This window comes from Hirundo rustica, chromosome 4, assembly GCF_015227805.2.
Source record: "Hirundo rustica isolate bHirRus1 chromosome 4, bHirRus1.pri.v3, whole genome shotgun sequence".
Taxonomy (NCBI): Eukaryota; Metazoa; Chordata; class Aves; order Passeriformes; family Hirundinidae; genus Hirundo; species Hirundo rustica.
The window spans coordinates 53232589-53254337 of NC_053453.1; the positions used below are offsets into that span (position 1 = coordinate 53232589).

Sequence of the window (21749 nt, forward strand, 5' to 3'; positions counted from 1 at the left end):
CAGTTGAAGTAATGTGCTACTTCAGTTCCAAGATTAAACCACTGGTAGTGACCACTTGTTGCTAGGGGTCATGTCAGGATGTCAAGCCTGGTGTAGAACACAGGAAAGCTTGTAATCAAAATTGGGGCAGGTGAGCCGGTGTGCAGTGGGCTGCAAAAAAGGATAATCTGCCAGTAAAAATTTGGGATTGCAGTATCCAAAACAAGTGTCCTAATTTGATATTAAGTCACCTAGGCAAGTAGTGACACTTTGCAAAATGCTCCATAATAAGCATTTACTTTGCAGTTAATGGGAGCTGCAGGTGCCCATGACTAAAATTTTACTGCTTAATTATGAGCCCCTGGTTTAATTCTTTGTTTGATATCTTGAGACATATTAATTTGGATGATGGGGTATAATGTAACAGCATGACCACTGTAGCTGGGTAGAGAATAGCAAATTACTTTGAAATGTCTAAGAAAAAACATGGGAATTCTGGGCATGTTTTTTGTTAGTGTTTTAGGAAAAAAGAAAAATGCTTATTTGTCACACAGAAAAGGGAAAAGCTCTAAGCACAAGGAGGAAAGAGAGTAAGGGAGAAGAAAAAAAGGAAGGAAAGAATATTTGAGCAAAGCAGCATGGAAGAAAGCATGAACAGTGGAAGGAATGGTAGTGGTAAATGCACACAGGCTGCATAGAATCAGAGGCTGGGAACACTGAACTGGATAGAGAAGCCTGTGAGGATATTCAAAGCTGGTGTTGATAGAGTCAAACATTTATTTCACTACAAATGCTTCAGAACTAAACTGAATCATATATCTCAAATTGAAGTTAAGAACAATGCCTATAGTGTTACACACTTTGTGAATTTTTGTGTCCTGTACATTGAAACAGGGAGGGGAGGTGGGGTGGAAAGGAATAGGTGATCAGTCACAAGTCCGTCTGCTCTGTTAAAATCCAGAGCCCTTGAAAACAAGCTGGCAGGAGAGCAAGATATTCTCCTTAAAATCTGAAATTAGGTACAGCAATAATTTTCTTTTATATTTACTCCTGCTGCCAATGACCTCTCTCAGCACAACACGCAATTTCCTCAGTTTTCAACTTGCTGATTTCTACATATTTTTGTAATGAAAGTTTGTGTTGCCACATGTCAGTCAACAAGTGGAAGCAAAATCTTTGGCTCCTCTTGACCAAGCTGAATTGAGTTTGGCTTATTTTTTTCTTTTAATAGTCACTATTAGAGTAATGCTGATGGAATCCCGGTCACTTTTTATTTTCAGGAATCCCTGCCTTTGCTTATGTTTAAGTATCATCCCAGTGATACTGCCATGCTGCCAGCCACATTCCTCCTGCCACAGGCAGGCCAATGCCATTACAGCATGTTAGAAAATGCCCTTTAACTGGTGCTGCTTTGTCACTGCGGAGTAGCAAGGGGGAAACATATTTCACTAAGAAATTATGCAGGGAGTGGATTTTGGGAGAAATTAGTTTGCTTATACTGTCTTAGAAAAATACAGTAACCATGTGATGCTAGAGTCATTTTCTATCCAGGCCGGCAAACTGAAACACAGAAGTGTGTTGTGATTTATTAATTTTGTGAAAGCAGTTTATGGAGTCAATAAATCTTGAAGGAAGAAACATTCCAAACTTGTTTCTGACGAAACGAGCTCACAGCTGACTTGGCTGTGAGCTTTACGGAATAATTCCCTCAGTTGCTTTTTACCAGATAAGGACATTCCCTGGTGTCATAGCTGTTTTTCAAGAATACAATGCCTTCTATGGCCCTGAAATTTCTCCGACCATTTCAACAGCAGAGGATGCTTTTATTCCTTTTCCCATGACTGCAGCTTGGTGCTGCTAGCACTAGTTCTGCTATATTTTGCCGTAGAGATAGGTATGTTTCACCTGGGGACAGGCCTGACTTTTTACAGGGAATACATGAGTATTAAGGCATTAATCCTAACAATATGATAAATTACTGAAATTTTCTCTGCCTTTCATTTCTCTTGAAGGAACTGAGATATGGACAAGCTTCTATCAAGTACCATCTTCATCAAACAAGCAAATCTTCTAACAACAAGTAAAATATAAGCCGGCGACTTTTCCACGTGTATAATGGGGAAGAAAAGGTTAAACACTATTTGTTTTATTAAGAATTTTCAGGCTTGTTGTTGAGAAGGCCTTTACTATGCTATAATATGTGCTGCCCATATGTGAATTGGGAGAGTGTGTATACACAGATATGTATGTGTTTGTCAATCCCAGACAGCTGGAACCCATCAAAGCTGCTTGCATGTGTGTGTTCCTTTGAGTGTCTAAGTAGTGCAAATAGCTTCCTTAGGTTTTGGATTTGACACGTGCTAAGCGCAGGGAATATGAACTGCTAATATTTAGTATTTCAGACCTCCACACCCAAGATGCAAAGCTTGAAAAGGATAAGAAGGAAAGCATTTAGAAGCAGTCTCAACATGTGTTTGAAACTAGAGGACTAAAAATACCACCTCATCCTAGAGAGGTGATGCAGTGTTTGGAGAAGGATAGGACATGATGTCATAGACTGAGTTAATTTTTCTCTCTCCTGCTGACATAGCTGATTTGTTGGCACCCATAAAAGCGCTGGGGGGAAAAAAAAAAATCTTAAGGGCAGTTGCTCATGTAAAGGCAGTGTGGAAATGGGATGGCTTTGCACATTTTAGTGCTGCTTTCTTGTCAGTTTTTCTCACAGATTCTGCCCCTAAGTCAGCAAGGTCCATACCCAGCACCACTTAAACCCTTTTGTCTTCCTGAGAAGTATGGCTGAGACGACATTACTCCTTTCTTTGGAAGAAGGTCCTCTATCCTTTCAAATATACTTGAATTCCTACTGAAGCAATACCCAGGAATGTCCTTCATGCAGACAATTCAGAATCCTGAGCTGATCTGCAGATGCTTTTACTTGGTAAAACATTCTTCAAGACCACTCAGTCATTTCTAACAAATGCCTGGGATGAAAGACGGTTATGGTCCTCTTCAGCTTCTTATCTCCACTTTGCTCTCGCTGCATCAGCAGCATGTGATAGCTGAGGCTGGGGAACTGGCTGGTCAGTTAGGAACATCTCATGGCTGCAGTTCAATACAACACAATTTTGAAATCAAATATCTGAGTGTCTTATGACTTCCCTCTTGTTTGATGCTCATTGCCCTAAGAACAGAGGTCATGTGTGAACTCTGGTCCCAGAAACTCTGATCTATTCCTCTGTCTTGGAATGCCTAACTGGTAAAACAGGAGGTGCTGCCTTAATAATCCAGTGGAAGAACAACAGTGGAGGACAGACAAAATAAGAAGAAAGACTGCGGTAGAATGTGTTGAACCCAGGTGGGAGTTGTTATTGAGTAGGAGTTGTGCACCTGCACAGAGTTTCAGAAACACAGATATGTCATTTATAATCACCAATCCAGCAAAAATATGAGAAGGAGATTAACAGCTTTTTTTTTTTTCAGATATGGGCAGAGAAGTGTTTAATAAGGCACTTCCAGTAAGGCTGGTAAAGTAACCATGGTAATCCAAGGAAAGGAGAACAATGGATTAAAAAAGAATAATCAGAGTAATGTGTTGCTGTGTATTATTTGGTTTTATATTGTATTTCATTTTTATATTGGGTTTTGTAATGGTTTCTTCTGTACCCCCCTGTTCCCCTGGAAAATGTACTATCCTGAAGTTTGTCCCTGCCCCTTTTTACCGGCCCGTTCTCCCACTTTGTTCCCTTTCTGGAATGTAATCCAACCCTATTCCACTCCCACCTTATCTCTGATTGGGTAATGGCTTGTCCCTGACTCTAGCCCCTTCCCTGGATGTAAGCCAGAGCAAGGTATGGGAAAACCGTCTCGCCTCGGGGACTGGGAAGGGGTCCCTGAGCCACGCTGGGGCAGGACCACAGAAGAAACGCTGAATAAAGCCCTGATTTCCCCCTGGATCAAGTGCAGACCCTTCCTTTGCCATCGACAGGAACCTGATCTCTCTAAAGGAAAAGGTTCACAACTGCTCCTGGGTTTTTGGGGCCCTGACAAAAAATCCTTCCAACTGTGGTTTGTCTCTCGAGCTAGCCAGAGAGAAAACAGAGCCGGGGCTCCAAGAGAGAGACAAGCCACAGTAATGAATCTCTGAAGTTTAAAGGTTTGAGATTGAAGTAAATTATTAGCCGGACCATTATTGAAAATTACGGCTCCATTGTAGCAAAATCAAGGAAACAGTATTTTAAAGCCAATTACAATTTCTGAGACCTTTAAATATTATTCTAATATAAAAATAACTGTATGATGATGTATTCAATGCCTATCCAAGTTCTGAGGTTTGAAAAACAAACTGCTTATGATCTCTCAAGGCCAATAGCCTGGCAAACATACAGAATACAAATGGAGCAATATTGGGATTTTTATTTGTGGCTTACATACAATCTCAATTGGAAGCAGCAGGCAAAGCCAAGAGTAGAAAATTGGCCAAAGGGAGAGCACGTTCAGTTCTGTGGCATGGCTGGATTAAAAGGAAAGCTGATACCAACTGAGAGGCTAAGCTAGAAAACCTGAACTTTTCCAAACTGATAAGGAATGTGGAAAGACTGTTAAATTTATAAGTTTTTCAAGCAGAGGCTCTTCAAAATTTGGTGGATATTTTAAAATGAAGAAATGTCTCAAATACCAGCGCTGATTTTCTTCCAAATGTGAATTTATTTATTTTTTTTCCTGTAAGGCATCGTCTTTTGATGTGACCGGTGAAATCTGCCATGACCTAGCAATTTAAAATTTTCTATCAGCTGCACTTTAAATACATTCTTCTTTCTGAATCATGTTAATGAAAATGTTGTCCTGAGTACAAAACAGAGCAGTGTACTCAAAGTCATTACTCACTCTATTTGACAATAGAAGCACTCAGCTTCTTTGAGCTGGAATGTCATAAAAGAGGAGAAAAAGACATTCAATGAATTATGCTTTTTTCAGCTGAAACACTGAAAACTCTGCTGTCCTGTGTTTGGTGCATAAAGCTGCTTTGCTTCATGTCTTTTTCAGACTGATTTTCAGTGCTAGTGTGTGAATAAGTTAAAGAAGCATTGACTCTTTTGGCCATGACAGTTAAGACAGTATTTGCAGTATTTCCAACTTTGTTTGCATTAGGAGTCAGAATCTCTTTGTGAAGAATACACAGAGTCCTATGTTCTACAGCATTAAAATATTTTCTTGTTTTAACTCTCATGAGTTATTGCGGTTAAACCAAGTTTTCTGACTCAGCTTCCTGCAACAAATCCTTGTTTCTTCTCTCTCATTTTTTATTAGGCACCAATGTGTTCAGCTGCTGTCAGACAAATCCTACCCCCTATATTTGCATTCAGTCCCTTAGAATTCCTGTCTACAGGAACAGTGACAGTCCACCAAAGAGCAAAACTGATCCAACACCATGCTGAGGCAGTCTTTCCCTGTCTCTCTCCCTCATCTCCCAGCTGCCTGATTCCATCTTTCCTTTTTTACTGTTCAGATAAACACCAGAGGGAATAAAAATAGAAGAAAAGCAAATCATAATGCCTTGCTGGGTTAAAGCTAAGCTCAGGCTCACTCTGAGACCTGGAACATGGGGCATTAGTTAGGGCAGTAGTAGGAGCCTGGCCATGCTTTGTACTCTGATCAGGCCCCTGGTGCCAGGGACTGGCCGTGTGATGTACTTCATTCCCTTGGGGAATGGCTTCCCATTTAATCTGTGAGCAGAGGATTGTTCAGTCATTTTTTCTGCTTTACTTAGTGAAACGAAGATATTCACCCATGGACTTAAACCAGGGCTGTGACTGAGCTTTGATTCAAAGCAAGTTTGTCAGAGGCATTGCCACCAAATCTGAAGACTGATAAGAGTTTAATAGAAAATAAATTTTATTATTGCTTTTTTCATCCTGCTTTTATCTGATCTTGGAGGTAATTTGAATAAAGAAAGATATATGCAATTGCACTTACTACTCCCACTTAGCTACATATATGAGCATTCTTATTTTATAATTAGTCTTTTACTTCTGTTTATCATAAAGTCAATATTAAGCTGAAGCAGAACAAGGTACATTTATTCCAGAACAAAAATCTGTGTATGTGGAGTTAGTCAGGAGCAGTTATTTTTGAATTTGCAACAGCTGTTTAGAAAGCTCTCACAGTTTAAAAAAAGACTTGCACTTCCCAAAGTATACATTTCATGATTCAGAGTAATATATTTTATCAACTGCATTTCAGTTTTTTTCAATAGAGATTAAAATAGAGATTCATTTTTTTTGTGTGTAGAGACTGATAAACTGTAAAAGGTCCCAGCACCAGTTGCTCCAGCAGAAAGAAATGTTAAAAATTAAAAAGGTGCTTTAATATATATATATTTTAAAAATATATATTTTTATAGCATAGGTTAGCCATGTTCTCAAAGGGTATGGGGTAGGGGTAAGGTAAAGATTAGGTTTAAGGCTGAGAGAGTCAAAGAGCCTACAGCTCCAGGAACGCTGGGGCTGGAAAAGGCATGGCAATGTGATCCTGGAAGGGCTGCAACATTGCTGCACCTACACCTGGCCAGCACCACACTACATCTGATTTTATGGTATGTAGAGCCTAGTGCCTATTATGAATGCTACCCCTTTTTTTTGTTGGTTTTTTTTTTTTTTTTAATTAATATTTTTTCTCTTTGTTACCTCTAAATTCAGCTCCAGGTCAACTCTTCTTTGACTGATCACTGGTGAGTTGTTCACAGCCATCAGGCCAACTGTGCCAAGCCCGTGGCTTGCCTCTTACCTTTATACTCCTCTATTCCTTAGTGAATCTCATGTCTCCACTTCCTGAGGCTTCTGCTATTGCTCCAGGCCTGCATTTCTCTGCACTGCACCGTTGTGCTAGTCATAAGTCCCTTTTTCTACACAGAATAACTGTTTATTACTTTTATTTATATAAAATCACGGTTGTACCATACGCAGATAAACAGAAGTAAAACAAATTAGCCATAGACCTGGTTAATTATGGAAACTGCTGACACAGCCAACCAAGGAAAAGATACAGAAGGGTCGAGAAAAGTTCAAACAAAGCAAACCTGACAGATCTCAGTCCTGAGGCCTTGCACATTCAGTACAAAGCTTATGGCAAATTACTGAGAATGGCAATACCATATTCCAGGGCTGCATGTTTCAGCCCCAAAGGTCATAAGCAGGTAAGAGCAAGATGCACAGACTATCACATAATCCATCATATTTGGGCATTTTTTTAGAACTGCTTATGCTGGCATTTTTTCTCTCTTTTGAAGTAGAAAAAAAACCCGTGCAAGAATTAGAGTCTCATTTACCTGAACTTTTAAAAGTAGAAGTTAGCTCAAATGTTGCATATTTTTTACTGATAAAATTGCATGGCATAGTGAAGGGTAGACAACAAGGGTAATGGCAAGGATAGGCAAGCACTGAAATTGCTTAGTTCTTTCTCAAAAAATAAAAGAAAATTCACAGCCTCCCCATCCAAAAGAACATCTGACTCTGCTATGAGATGGACGGAGATGCATTGATCAGCAGCAAAACCAATAGAATGGAAGGAGAAGACTGAGGGATGCCTCTACTCACTTGGACCAATGTCTAACAGGATGGACTCTCTGGGGTTATGGTACAATACAAGCTCGAACCTGAATGAGCCATTAATGATCACACAATATTTTGAAGTTGTAGAATGTAATTTATTGCCCAAAGCAGCTCTTTGGAGTGGGAAAATGGTCTTAAGTTTCTGTGCATTCATTGACCTTTCGGAGAAGCATTTTACAAACTAAAAGGATAGTGAAGGGAAGGTTGTTTACAGAGTGAGGTATTATCTGCTGCAGAGCTGCTCAGCAGCACCAGAAGGGTCACTCTCTCATGTGCATACCGTTCTGGAATAAAAGCATACTTTGTGAAGGAATTCACCTTTAAAGGGCTGTCTGCCTAAGTGTTCTTTTGGAATAGTTCTTGCAGAATAATGCAGATTTCAAAAGCTGTGCCAGTCACTTCCTCTATATAGACAATGCCTTGAGCTCCCAGGCTTGGACTTTCAGTACTTATAGAAATTGCCTGATGTTTTGAATGGGGACCCTTCAAGCACTCCTGTGGTGTGCTGATGATGGCACAGGGCCATGGGTTTTGTTGCTTGGTTTCCTGACTTGGCTAAGAAACGGCTTGGAAAAGGTGCCACTAACCTCCCACGGGCAGAGAGTGGGGAAGTTTTCACAAGCCCCTTGAAACAGGCTAAGATGCTGCTCCAATCCCTTCTGCCATTTCAAGCCCACACAAGGGGCAGCCAGGAACTGTTCCCGCTCGCAGGAGATGTAATGTCTCCTTGACACACAGTCCCGTACCAACTGTGCTATCAGAGGCGAACTAAAACGGGCGATTGCTTTCCAAATACTGTCTCCAAGAAGACTGCAGATGTCTTGTAGAAGTGTTCATATTCTAAAAAGCACCTTTTCCATCCTTTTAAAATGGCAGATTAAGTCATGTGTGTGACTCAGCCTCATTTTCTTGTCCTGTGACTCCAGGCAAGTCACTTCTCTTCCAGCTCTCTGACAGGCTTTGGCCATCCAATCCGAAAATGCCGTGTGTGCCTTGTTGAGGAAGATACGTGAGTGGCACCCTGGAAAAACAAAAGGCAGAGCTGCGTTGGACTAACCGCCTTCCAAACCAACGCGGTTTTAACTCAGGCTGCCTTTTCCAGCTGTCGAGTAAGGGCAATGAGATATTTCTGGGAGTCTGCGAGTACAATAGATGATAAAGCACGGACGATGCAGTGATTGAAGACGGCGATGGAGACGTCTTTGGGCGCGGAGCGGGGGTGAGGGCAGGCGCAGTGCCCGGCCCCGCCGGCAGCCCGCGCTCGCCCTCACGGCGCCCGCCCCGGCCCCCCCCCGTGCCGCCGGCGGGAAGGCGGCGGGGCCGTGCCCTCAGGAGGAGGAAGGCGGGCGGCCCTGGCGAGCTCGGAACCTTCGCCCCGGGTACTGCACCCACCCTCTGCCGCGGAGCTGCCTGGGCATCAGCTGGGGATTTAATTACTATTCTAAATTTTGATGGGGAATTACGGTGCTCCGCGGGGCGAGGGAGATTCAGCGGTTCCTCGCCTCTTGGGAACGGAAATGTACTTCTCATGAGGAGGCAGCTGGCAAAGAAAAGCCAAATAAATCTGCGTGTTGATGACGATTAATCAGTTATTTTCCTCTGAGTCAACAGATGTGAGGTCCCGCCGAGGATCCCGCAGGTCGGATCGCCCCCAGTCCCCAACCAAGGCAGCCGAGCTCTGCTGCCATTTTCTGCCAACCCAAGCCCAGGGGGAATTGGAGGGAGCGGGTCCCTGTCACACCCGCAGGCTGGAAGGACACCGCGGTATCCAGGTCTTGCTCACCCTTGGGTACTCGAGGTGGCACAAGATAGTTGGTTTTTCATCGATTTGCTCTATTGTCTCAGACTTTCACCCTTTTATCTGCTTTACTGCAGGCAGTGGTGACTGGAATCCTTCAGGTGTGCCAACACACCCGCAGCAGGACAACGCTCCGCTGAGCAGGAGGATTTTTTTTGTACCTAAACCTTTTAATAGGGTGAGGTATAATTTCCCCATTTTCCCTTATAGCCTGCGGGAAGGCACAGGTCTGGGTCTGCCTCGTTTTTCTGCTGTGAGATGCCAATTGCCTAAGGATGGGGAGTAGGAGAACAATCCCATAACCTGCTCAGCGGTGGTTGAAGTGCAGGATTATGTGCATTTTGTGAGGATGTTTTTAATGAAGGAGATTGTAATATAGTTTTAGTGCCTCTTGCATTACTCGTTTTTATTCCTTTGGTATTTGAAGCTAGGGGATTTTTCAAATCTCCTAGATTTTTCAATCTTAATTAATGTTCTGCTGTAATTATGTGAAGGTGTGATTTGTCACTCCATAATTGTCAGGGTTTTGAAACAGAAATTAAATATATCATGACACTATCAGAAACAACTGATTTTATATTAATATTTCCATTAAATACTAATAGAATAAGATAATTCTGAAATTCTGATATTCTGGTCCTTTCTTTCCCAGTCTCTATATACACGAGATTCTTGCAAGCAAATTAGTATCCTTTAGAAGCTGAAAAAAGGCTTTTTGCAGATATTTAGCCTAAACTATCTCAACCGCTGATAGACATAGCCCATCTTATAGTTTGTGGATTTTGTTTACAAAAGAGCAAGTAAATGTATGCACACATTTTGATGTGGTGATCTACAAAACTTTTGATCATCCACAGCTAGAACACCAAAGGTAAGCTCACAATTTAAACAGAAGCAACTTAACCCATTTACAAAACCAAAAAATGATAGAGTAGTTTGATTTTAAGATCATATTTCTAATTAACTACTTTGTATTCCCTAGTCTTGCATTCATAAGATTTAAGGAGGTCGCACTTTGCTTATTTAACTATGCTATCACTAAGTGCCTATTCCAGTTCTAGGCCTTGCTTATAGGAAATCACATAGAAAAGCCAGTGAAGCTGTGGTGGAGTACAGACATGGCAAGTTAACCATGAAAAAATATTAAATGAGCTGTCTGTATATGAGTTTGCATAATGAAAGTTACAGATTTTTATTACCCTTCTTCTTTCCATGCAAGTATGGGCCTTACAGCCATTATCTGCACGTCTTCAGCATTTCTGGTCATTTTAAACCTCAGCAAGATCTTCAAAACAAATACAGCTTTACTAATCTGCTCTCAAGATATATCACTAAGGAGCTGTAGCCTTCTCAGCACTGTTTCCTGGGTTTTCTGTCACATAAAGATGAGCTGAGCTGTTGCATCACCTTTCCATTACCCATTCTGTCTGAAACTATGCTGACTTTTGTTGTAAAAACACAGAGTGCCTTTAGCATTCTTACCAGAATAAATTCCACTAGTGATAAATAATTTTAAATGTTCCCACCTCCAAAACTCATCTCTGACCCAAGATTCTCACAAGGGAATGAGATCTCTTTTCCTAGTACCTATGAAGCCTTTTCTAGCCAAATTGGTTCATCTGACTGTAAAGCAATAGATTTTCTCCTTTTGGCCTGGTAGGTCAGATAATGAAGAGTTGGAAGCAGAATTCAAATTTAAATCCATATATGATGTCATACTGACATATTTCTATAGTTCAAGAACTTCTTAAAAGTCCTTTTACAGATGTTTACTCATTTATGGCCTCCCCATGATGTCTTTGCATTTCCCACTAGTGATCAATACTTTATTGCATGCTCTTTCATGATGAAGACCATGGAAGATCAAGTAGTTCAAGAAGAACCAGGATACCAGGATGATGAGGTAAATTTGTGATTGACTGAAAACTATGTGCAGCAAACGTTTGAAGGTATCTTCATAGTTATGAAACCCATAGAGGGACAGGAGGTCCCCAAAAACTGTTTTAGGGAGTTCAATGCATTTAAAATTTTGGTCCAGTCTACTGCCAAGAAAATTTCATTCCCCTAGTCCCTGTACAGCCTGGCTCTTCAAGTTACCTTCATTAATCTTTAAAAAGCTGTGCACAGATTTTAATGGGATTATCATTATTTCATCATATTTTACACTTCTGTATTAAATGCAAGGGGACTATCAGTTAATTTTCTGCTTCCCAGGAATGATCATCGGCATGAGAAGTGTGAGAAACTATGGCAGAAAAGCAGCAGATTATGATGATAACACAAGTTTTATTAGTACAGCAGAGGATTAATTGCCTGTGAAGATACACTTTATGGTGATGATAGGAAATGTGTAGGCCTTTTTGGCTCACTATAGGCTTTGTTTATTTCAGTTGTCCAACAAATTATGTATTATTTGTGAAAAATCAGTAAATGTTCACAAATCTGAAACAGTGACCTAGCGAGATAGATGTAATAACAAGAAAAAGCAACTTTTTTTTTTTTTTTTTTTTTTTTTTTTTTTTTTCTATTTTGTTTAGGAATCCTTTTTTCAGGATATTGACCTACTGCAGAAGCATGGAATTGTAAGTATTAGCAATCCCTTGATCATACAGAATTGTCCCTCAAAAGCTACTGTAAGGTTATTTCCAAAATTGCATACACATTGATGCAAATAACTGAAATTTCTACGTGCAGTAAGTTCTAACTCTGTCAGTGGAGACAAATTTTGTCTTTGGTGATAAGACAGATTTTTAGAAAATCTCATTCACATCAGAATCCTAAATAGTGTCAAGATACTCAAAGTATTTAGCACCTAGCACTCTTGAAAAACCAACTGCTTGCTAATTTATTTGAAAACTGTGTGATAGATTATTTCCTGTTCCTGCCAATCTTTGTAATTACTCCTGCATTTTTGGTGCCTGTGAAATTACACTGTGACAATTGTTACTATGCTATTTTCAGCATGCTGGTGCAGGGGGTAGAGTAGGAGTGAGGAAATATTAGTAGCTAGAGAATAAGTTAGTTTTAGTTTTCTTCATCAAATGTGAATTCCAATCATTACTATCATCACATAAACATCACCTATTTATTTGAACTACAATTATTGCATGTTTATCTAGGAGGCTGGCTCATGAGTTGGAATCCTGTTATATTCAGAGTTACAGAAGCAGAATAAAAATTTGGGTTTGCCTGAAGTAATGTGAGATTTAACTCTAATGAAAGTGACTACAGACAGATAACGATGGGGAGGTTATGCCACAATGACTCATCATTAGTCAGTGCTTTAGCTACTAGGCTGACCGTGTCAGCAGTGAACTTGTTGACAAACTTTTTTTATTGGCAGTTCATTGGCAGGTCTAAAGAGCGTTCTGAAGAAGGATCACATGGCTGGGAGCTCAAACCATGGGGTAACATAGGAAAAATAAACAAATTGTTGCTTTAAAAATTTAACAAGTTGATCAAAGAGGGTGACCTGAGCTGGAAAGAAGCTGTACTACCCTGCCAGTGTGAAACAAGGCATGGCATTCACAGAACAATACAAATGTATGAAAGAGCTTGAAAACAAATAATAATGACTTCTGGGGGTTGTAAAGGTTTTCTGCTCCTTTCCACTATTTTTTTCTTTCTTCCAAGGGGTTATTCCCACACTTCAGAGGAAGTTTTGTTCTCAGCTAAAAGCTTTGTGCAAACATATGAAGACCCTAATCTGTTAAATTCATTTACCTGAAGAAATAACTTTTGTGCATTTAGAATTTTTTTTCCAAGGAGTAGAGAGAAAAACATTTACTGGATCTGCCAGTGTGCCCAGAAAGAGAATCAGATTAGAACAACTGAGACTGTGGTTCAGTGATCAAAAGTGTTTGGTAGTATTTAAGGTGCAGCTACCCCTCAGCCTCTGCTGAGTGTCACACACATATCACAGGATGAGAAATAAGCTTCCAAACAAACTAGTAAATAAACTAGTAAACTAGTAAATAAACTAGCAATAAACTAGCTTCCAAATGACACAACCTCCCTCCCTTCTTATGCTCTGCGTACCCACATACTCTAGATAGATAGATGGTATGTCTAGTTCATAGTTTTTTTCAAAGAAAAACCATTTGGCCAGAAATGGTAAATTGATGTATTATCCCACACCTTTCACATAGTATGTTTTCTTGTGAGTAATCTGTTCTTGCTTTTACATTTCCAGTGATGCCAGAATCATAAAATGAGGTGAGGAAGGCAAAATATGTCCGTAGGGTGCTGTCTGAATCTGTGCTGTTCCCAATTTATGAAAAACTAGTATCTCACTCCAGCCCAAAGTGTCAGTCAGGACATGCAGGATACATGTGTTTTAAACTGGACATGCAAAAACAGCACAGCAGTTAGACTCAGCTTCCATTGATCCTAGTGAATCAGCTCCCAGCTATCCACCACCAGATTATCTGGTTTACAGATTATCTGTGCTAAGGGACCAAGGACAGACTGAGTGTTATAGGGTGTCCTAGGTCCACACTATCTGAAAGAATTCTCTACTGTTTCTTTACTATCAGCTTTGATCTAGAAAAACTGACATTGAAAGGGGAGAAGTAAATACCCAGACACCTTTCTCTGAAAACCACCAGGAGCTGCTCTCTGCACCATGATTTCTCACACCAATGTTACTCAAAATATTGTTCTGTTGGCATCACAAACCTACATAATGAAGAGTTTACTGTAAATCTCTTTCTTTATTGGTGAAAATACATGCATATGAATGTAAACTTAAAATATTTTACACAGGTTTACTTCACCTTCTAGTTGTTAACTGTCCTGAGTACTCACAGAAGGGAAATTTCTTTGCAGAATGTAGCAGATATTAAAAAGCTGAAGGCAGTTGGGATTTGCACAATCAAAGGAATCCAGATGACCACAAGACGGGCACTGTGCAATGTCAAGGGGCTCTCAGAGGCCAAAGTGGACAAAATTAAAGAAGCTGCAAACAAGCTTGTAGTAAGCCAGTCACTTTCCTAAGAGTTTGAACTTACACTAGCCTCTCCAAAATGCTGTGCAACATTTCTCTTAGCAGATTTCCCACTGCATCATCAAAATAATTTTGAAAATTATTCTGCCTGTTACTCTTAAGGCATAATACTTTATACTCCACAACAACCAGATAAATGCTGTGGTGCTTTTTATACCCAACCCATGGGAATGAGGCTGGGGGAAAAGATATTTATGTGGAATATTGCACTTTTAACTTCAGGTGAAAGCTAAAATAAATCTCTTGTGTTCTCTTTGGTCTTCCCTAGGAACCAGGCTTCCTCACCGCCTTTGAGTACAGTGAAAAACGGAAGATGGTGTTTCATATTTCCACTGGCAGCCAGGAATTTGAGTAAGCTTATCTCTTATATCCTTCCTTCATCCAAATGTTCCCAATAATCATCTTGTCTTTAGTGAGACACAGAAATATAAGGGAATAAAAACTCAGCTAGGACACATAGATCCCCTTGCATTTGGAGTTAGTGCTGGCTTAAAGAAGCCTACATCCATAAGCACCAAAACCAACTTCTTCTCTGAGGGGAAACTGGACTTCGTACAGTCACTGTAAATAAATAGTTGGCATCCAGAAATCCCTAAAGTGTACATTTTTCACCTATCAAAATAATCTGCAGGTTTCAGGTCAAAATTACAAGTCTTCAAGTCATCCCCTGAGATATTTTTATGGAATGTTATTTTCAAACATTATTTTCAAGTATTATTTCCCTTCCTTTCTTTCCAGTAATCATTTCTATAGATCTTTCTATTGCACACAAAAAGGGAGGTATAAACAGAGTTAATTCTTTATGAATCAATAATCATTTAGTGCCATGCACTTAATGAATCAGGTGAGGGGCTTTAGGGCAGAAATTACTTTCCTTAAAGTAGTAAAAATGTCTCTTTTTTACTTTCCTCTTGTGATTTTTTGAGTTTAACTATATCATAACTCCCTTTCTGCAGTAAACTTCTGGGTGGTGGGATTGAAAGCATGGCAATCACTGAGGCCTTTGGAGGTGAGAGAACCACATTAAATGAGCATTATCAAACAAAGAATTGCAACTTGATTTAGATTTGGATTACTTCTATCAAATTTACCACACTGTACTTACAAAGATCAGTATCTGCATGAGTGCAAGAAGAAATAATCCACTTTTCTTAATGTTTTCCCATTTTTCCTCTTCATTTGCTTGCAGACAGTTTGAGCAGAGTAATCATTACTGGGTATGCTGATTCAGTACAACATAGCATTATTAAGAGTATTACTAACATGCCAAAGTTCTCCCTGATGCAGTATATTCCTTTCCAGTAACAAAATTGCCACAAAAGGTATTTTAGTTATTCACACTTAAGGTACATTGCATTTTATGTAAGATTTTGAAATTACAATTAAGCTACTATTACAGTACACCTTATTACTTGGTGCTTGACACTTCAGCAATAAGAATTCATAAAACACAGTACTCTTCCCTTTATAAAAGATAAACTGGAGACTAATGTGATTTGGTAGAATGAGATTAATAAACTCATAAGCTTCTCCTTGATCATTTTACTGGAAATGATACTAGGGCTAGGTTAATGAAATCAACCATTTCTTCCCCCTGTTATCACTTTTCCATGGGTGCCATGTGGTTTTAACTTCTATACACAAGAGAATGACTTCAGCAGTCAAGCACAATCAAATTAAAGTATTTCAGACTTTGCTTTTCATGTAACACATTTCTCCTGCATAGATTATGATTTAGAAACTGAGGTTAAATGACTTTAAAAGGTAGAGATTGAGGTGAATTTTGTAAATAAGTGTTTCTAATGGCAGTAATTCCTGAATCTGTCAAACTTGGAAAAAGAAACCATGACTCTTTTTGTTCTTTATTTAACAGAGTTATTTGTTTGTTTATTTGACAGAGTTCCGGACAGGCAAAACCCAGCTATCTCACACTCTTTGTGGTGGGTATAATACCTTAAAAGAGAGTGATGTTTCTTCTCAGTGAATCCATTGTTTACAACTGAATCAGAATTAAACACAGAGAGAAACAAGTCAGAATCTTTTATTTCTACAAATACAGTGAAACAGACTTTTACTTCTATAAACTGTGTTTGAGTAGAGAACTCTTACTTTTTAATACTTCTCACAGCCATGAAAGTTTTGCCATAAGGAGAGTAAAGATATTAGTCTGTCTTAGATAAACCAGTGAAACACACTATCTGGAAAAGAAGAGCACAAATATGGTTAACGTGTAGATGGGGCACTGCTCAGAAATGGGCAGAGGCAAAATTTCTTTCTCAGCAACTCTTTGACTGTCCTGGTTTCAAGAGGTTTTGCTGAATATGACATTCTGAAAGGGCACTGAAAGGGTACTACTGGCTGTCAGTGACTGGATAAACAGACTTTGGCAGTCACCATATTTGGGCAGTGCCAAAAACAGCAGGCCTCTGGTTTCCCAGAGATATCTCTCAGTGTGTAAAAAGTAGTAAACAATAACTTATATAACCATTTATGCTGCTGGAATTACCAGACACTGGGTAGGCAAATTCTCTTAAATGAACCCCCTATATTGTAAAGTGAAATACGGCATGTTCTGGAAAAATAGGGCCTCTTCTGGTTTAGTACAGTGTAATGGTCAGCAGTCATACCTTTTTGCATGAATGATTACAACTGGATTGAGTATTTTAGGTTATTAACTCCAAAGAGACTAAACCCACAATCAGCAACTATTTGCATTAGGAAAAATTAATATCCAAAGAATTTTTGATCATAGGAATTACAGCTGGAAAAAGCACCTACTAAACCAATAGAATTTATTTGGGTAGAGGATTAAGAAGAGGCTTTGTGTGTAAGAACTTACTAATAGTAACAACCCTAAAATATACAGATTTAGTGATGGTACTGAGTAAAACAATTTTGACACTATTAATTAAATCTCATCTGCAACTGAGAATAGTGGCTTGAGCTTATTCTCAAGATGGCAGTAAGACAAGATACTCCTGATTTTCATATTGATTTAAACCAACAGTTCTTTCTGATATGGATAAACAGTTGTATTTTATTTAAAAAATAATAACAGATAAAGAAAATATTTTTTCCTGCTTTTTAATTTTAATCTTCTATGATCCTCTGTAGTGACAGCTCAGCTCCCTGGACCAAATGGCTACACTGGTGGAAAGATTATCTTCATTGATACAGAAAACACTTTGTATCTTTTTGACAGTCAAAAGCTACAGGTGTGATGAACTGGAAAGTTAGTTTATTTCGTTATAAGGAAGTAGAAGGCTCCCGATAGCTTCATACATATAAAACATTATGATTGGCACAGAAATCCTGGAGAGCACAGTGTGCAGCAGCCCACAAGGAAGTGAGTTTTTCTTCTGTCATTTGGTGTAATCCAACCTGGAAAAATTTCTTAGGAATTGGATTTTTTTTTTTTTTTAATTTGTTTGTTTGTTGAGGGTTGTTTGTTTAGTTTGAGGTTTGGTTGGTTGGTTGGTTGGTTTTGGGCGGGTTTGGTTTTTTGAGATCTAGCAGACCTCCTACAGGTTATAGCAGCTTTTCTATTCAAGATAAATTTATCTAAGTACTAAATGCTATTTTTAACACTTCACATTTGCAGTAGACTGTGTCTAAACAGGTTTTGCTCACAGCTAAGTTCCTAGAGCACAGATATCTGTATGTCAACCCCCCTGCCTCAAACCCTAAATACAAAACAATTATCATCATGAGCCCTAAACTATCTTTAGGGTACGTGGGACAGCCTGAAGACAAAAAGTCAGTCTTCTCTAGGACTAAATTAAATATTCTTCTTTTTTCCCCCCCCCATAGTACCATTTTGGAATGGAGTTTTGTTATTTTCAGAGCATAGTTTGCACAAGGAGAAATCCTTAACTCTGACTAACGCCAGCCGACCAGACCGCCTGCGTGACATTGCTGATCGCTTCAATGTTGACCACGAGGCAGTACTTGACAATGTGCTGTATGCACGTGCATATACCAGTAAGACCATTATTGCAACTGACATGATAGCTAGGTCTTTTTCTCTCAGGTACACATTTTAATAGCTCTCAGTTTATTAACACTTCTCAGTTTATTAACAGCTCAACACACTCTGTGTCACAAGATACCGCTTTACAACTTCAAGAAATTTTGAAATAGGACTTCTTTAAGAGTGCAATATAAACATAAGTAATACGATTAAAACATTTTCTGTGTGTCATTTAATTCGGCATTAAATTAAACTGTATCTATTGCTTTTCAGTTCTTAACACTGTAACAAAAAGTTGTCTTCATGCAGAGTGAAGATTTTAACAAAGAAGTTTTTTGAGATGGGTGAGAGGAAACTGAAACCTGCAAAGTAGATTGTTACTGGGCACTGGATTTAAAACGGCTGGCAATGAAAATATAAGCAGTGCAGACATTTAGAGTGGAATTTTAAAGTTCAGGCTTTTGTTCCTTCAGAGTTCTTTCTGGTCCTAATTCCTTTTGGCAACTGCTTCCCACTAGGTGAACATCAGATGGAATTGCTTGACTACGTAGCAGCCAAATTCCATGAGGAAGCTGGTATCTTCAAGTTATTGGTACAAGACTTTTTTTTCTTTTTCTGTATGCTTACTGTTTTCAGAATAAGTGTTCCTGTTTTCTTTCACTATATTTACTTATCTAGCATGATTACAATGCAGATCATTGACTCCATAATGGCACTTTTCCGTGTGGATTTCAGTGGTCGCGGAGAGTTGGCCGAACGACAACAGAAACTAGCTCAGATGTTGTCAAGGCTCCAAAAAATATCAGAAGGTATGGGAAACATTGCAAGATTTGGAAAACACGGGCTGGAGTTTCTTCCAGTAGCTCTTAGTAGCACAACCACATAGTAGTCCAAGTGTATTATCAGTCAGGCACTACCCAGGGATCTTTCCTCACTTTAAACCTCTGTCAGTTACCAAGAAGATCAAACTGATAATATATTATTTCAAGATGACAGATTGAGAAAACTTCTGGACTTTACAACATTTAGAGTTTTTCTAGAAATACTGTCAAGCCCTAAATAAGAAAATAGGTTGTAGATCTGGATAAATATTCAATAAGAGTAATTGTCTTCCCCAAATTTCAACAGTCTAAATACAAAAGAAAGACAGAGAAAAGAGGATGAAGGCATAGAGAAGTAAAAAAGCCATGCCTCTTGCCTCTTTCTCAGTACTTTGCAATGCATTGAGGGATGATGACAAGATGAATAGAGTTCCTTCTCTTTGGAATGTCTCAGAAATGTTGATGAGGAATGAATAAATGCTTTTCTCGTGAAGTTAAAAAAAAAAAAAAAAAAAAAGGCAAACAGAGAAAGGGAAGGAGAAGGAACTGAAGGCAGGGAGCCAACCTAAAATAGATGGAAACTGAGAAAGACTTGTTCACTGGAATTCTGAAAAGTGCTCATTTTTGGCACATTATAGCTGAAGCCATGCAGGAGCAAATCTAGGCTGTGTCCTGATTAACTGCAGCCATCAGTCATAAAGAACATTTTCTTCTCATTCATTTGAAATTTGAAGTGCTTCAGCAGAAACCTTGCTTTTACCATGGATGAGAGAATATTTTGGAATTCTAACTGGATGCATTCTACCTTCTTTGCAATGTTTTCTCTTGCAGAATATAACGTGGCCGTGTTTGTGACCAACCAGATGACTGCTGACCCAGGCGCAACTATGACGTAGGACATTTTTTGTCACTCTTTTAAAAAAATATCCTGTATTTTGTATTACGTATTTAACAGAAATGAGAACTGAGATTGTAAGGAGCAAGAGGCCCTGAAATGAAAGATCAGATTGGTCATTGTTCCTTGTGGTATCAGGAATCTTGAGTAAATGACACCTGGAAGTTTCTCACAGTTTTTGGAATGAGATTTTTTACGTTTATCTACTGCCTGGTATGGTGGTGTGATGTAAACAAATAAAATGAGCTATAGAAAGTATTGAAAAGGCACCACATTTTACTTCAGAGCAGCTTATGTGATATGTGATATTTATGGTGTGTATCTCTTGAGTCTCTTGAATTTAGTGACAGGAAAATGATTGCCAGCATTGAACATATCATCTTGAGACAAGTGTGCTAAAGTCAGATTTCTAATGTATTTCCCTATTGATTATTCATTACTGAGTTCAATAGGGCTCAGTCTGACAGTTAATCACAGTATTTGCAGAGAATTACCACAATTTTCTTGCTAATTCAGCTTTCAGGCAGACCCAAAAAAGCCCATCGGGGGCCACATCCTTGCTCATGCTTCAACTACCAGGATCAGTTTGAGGAAAGGGAGAGGGGAATTGCGTATTGCAAAGATCTACGACAGGTAAACCACCTTTCCCTCACAGGAGGGAAGGTAACAAAGTTCAAGGTATTGAAACTTTCTGGATGGTACATTGGGAGAAAATCTGAAAGGACTAACTAATTAACAGATTCAACAATTAATTCAAGTTGTTTTGGACATTGCATACATTAAATAACATAATGTTTCATCATAAATCCTACTGGATTAAGATCAGCTCTTAATGAAGACCATCAAACACTTTAGTAGGACTGGTGGTCCCTTGGCAGGAAAATTCTGGATATGTTAAATTCCTAAATTTTCCTGACACAATAATTTCCTATTTTCTGATCCTGATGATATTGAGCACATTCTACAGTTTGCACATAGGTTTAAAGGCACTGGTGTATTACAGGCTGCCACACCCCCACAACATATTGGAGATTATTTCACAACTGCATTTTACATGGAGAAACCCACAAGTTTCTTGTTTCTTTTGCTCTCAGCCCTGAGATGCCTGAAAACGAAGCCACATTTGCAATAACCACCGGAGGGATCGGGGATGCCAAAGAATAGGTAAAAAAATGATGTAAATCATACAGCTAAAAACCAGCTGGATAGTTTGGATGAAGATTTGTGAAACGTCGACAACTACCTGGTGACATTTGTAGCTTTTGGGAGCTTTTTAAGGTATTTTGGGAGAACACTGGGATGAACTTTGTACAGTTCAGTTTTACTGAAATAAAATTTGGTTCATTTAGGATTTTTGTTTTTCAATTGAACTTTTAGCACACAGAGATTTAAGCAATTAGATTGTGAATTGTTCTTAGAATCCTTTTCCTATGTTTTGTGAAAATCAAACTTGTTGTTTCACGTGGGAGTGAATATACTCTTTCTTAATTTATTTCAAAGAGAGTGTCTAAGTGATAGAATTTAACAGTGCAAAATGCAACAAAACTGGAATAAACTCAGTTATGAAATTGACATATATAGATGGAAAAGGCAGTGGGAGGAACAACAGCTGAAGAACATGACAGATTTTCATGTACTGTAGAGGAACAAGTAGTTTTAAGAATACATTTTTAA

The 21749-nt window shown here is 39.0% G+C and overlaps 1 protein-coding gene across 2 annotated transcripts; it reads left to right on the forward strand.

Annotated features, from left to right (window-relative positions):
- The first annotated feature begins 6678 nt into the window (after positions 1 to 6678).
- Positions 6679 to 21428, forward strand: DMC1 (DNA meiotic recombinase 1). Of its 2 annotated transcripts, XM_040062313.2 has the most exons (14): positions 9532 to 9562; positions 11200 to 11287; positions 11922 to 11966; positions 14212 to 14358; positions 14658 to 14740; positions 15346 to 15398; positions 16288 to 16329; positions 17504 to 17576; positions 18279 to 18370; positions 18878 to 18951; positions 19054 to 19168; positions 20012 to 20072; positions 20592 to 20708; positions 21170 to 21428. In XM_040062313.2, exons 2-14 carry the CDS (start codon positions 11228 to 11230, stop codon positions 21237 to 21239), a joined length of 1032 nt encoding a protein of 343 aa, XP_039918247.1. In that variant the 5' UTR covers positions 9532 to 9562; positions 11200 to 11227; the 3' UTR covers positions 21240 to 21428. The 2 variants fall into 2 exon arrangements, with proteins under 2 accessions (XP_039918246.1, XP_039918247.1); XM_040062312.1 differs by lacking the exons at positions 11922 to 11966; positions 20592 to 20708 and adding an exon at positions 6679 to 6706 and having other exon boundaries at positions 9462 to 9562.
- Positions 21429 to 21749: the final 321 nt, after the last annotated feature.

What these genes read in the sequence shown, in the direction of transcription:
- DMC1 (XM_040062313.2), top strand. Translation starts at nt 11,228, where the DNA reads ATGATGAAGACCATGGAAGATCAAGTAGTTCAAGAAGAACCAGGATAC. An exon ending in TACTGCAGAAGCATGGAATT is followed by an intron (nt 11,967 to 14,211) that starts GTAAGTATTAGC and finishes ATTTCTTTGCAG; the next exon opens with AATGTAGCAGATATTAAAAA. An exon ending in GCTATCTCACACTCTTTGTG is followed by an intron (nt 16,330 to 17,503) that starts GTGGGTATAATA and finishes GATCCTCTGTAG; the next exon opens with TGACAGCTCAGCTCCCTGGA.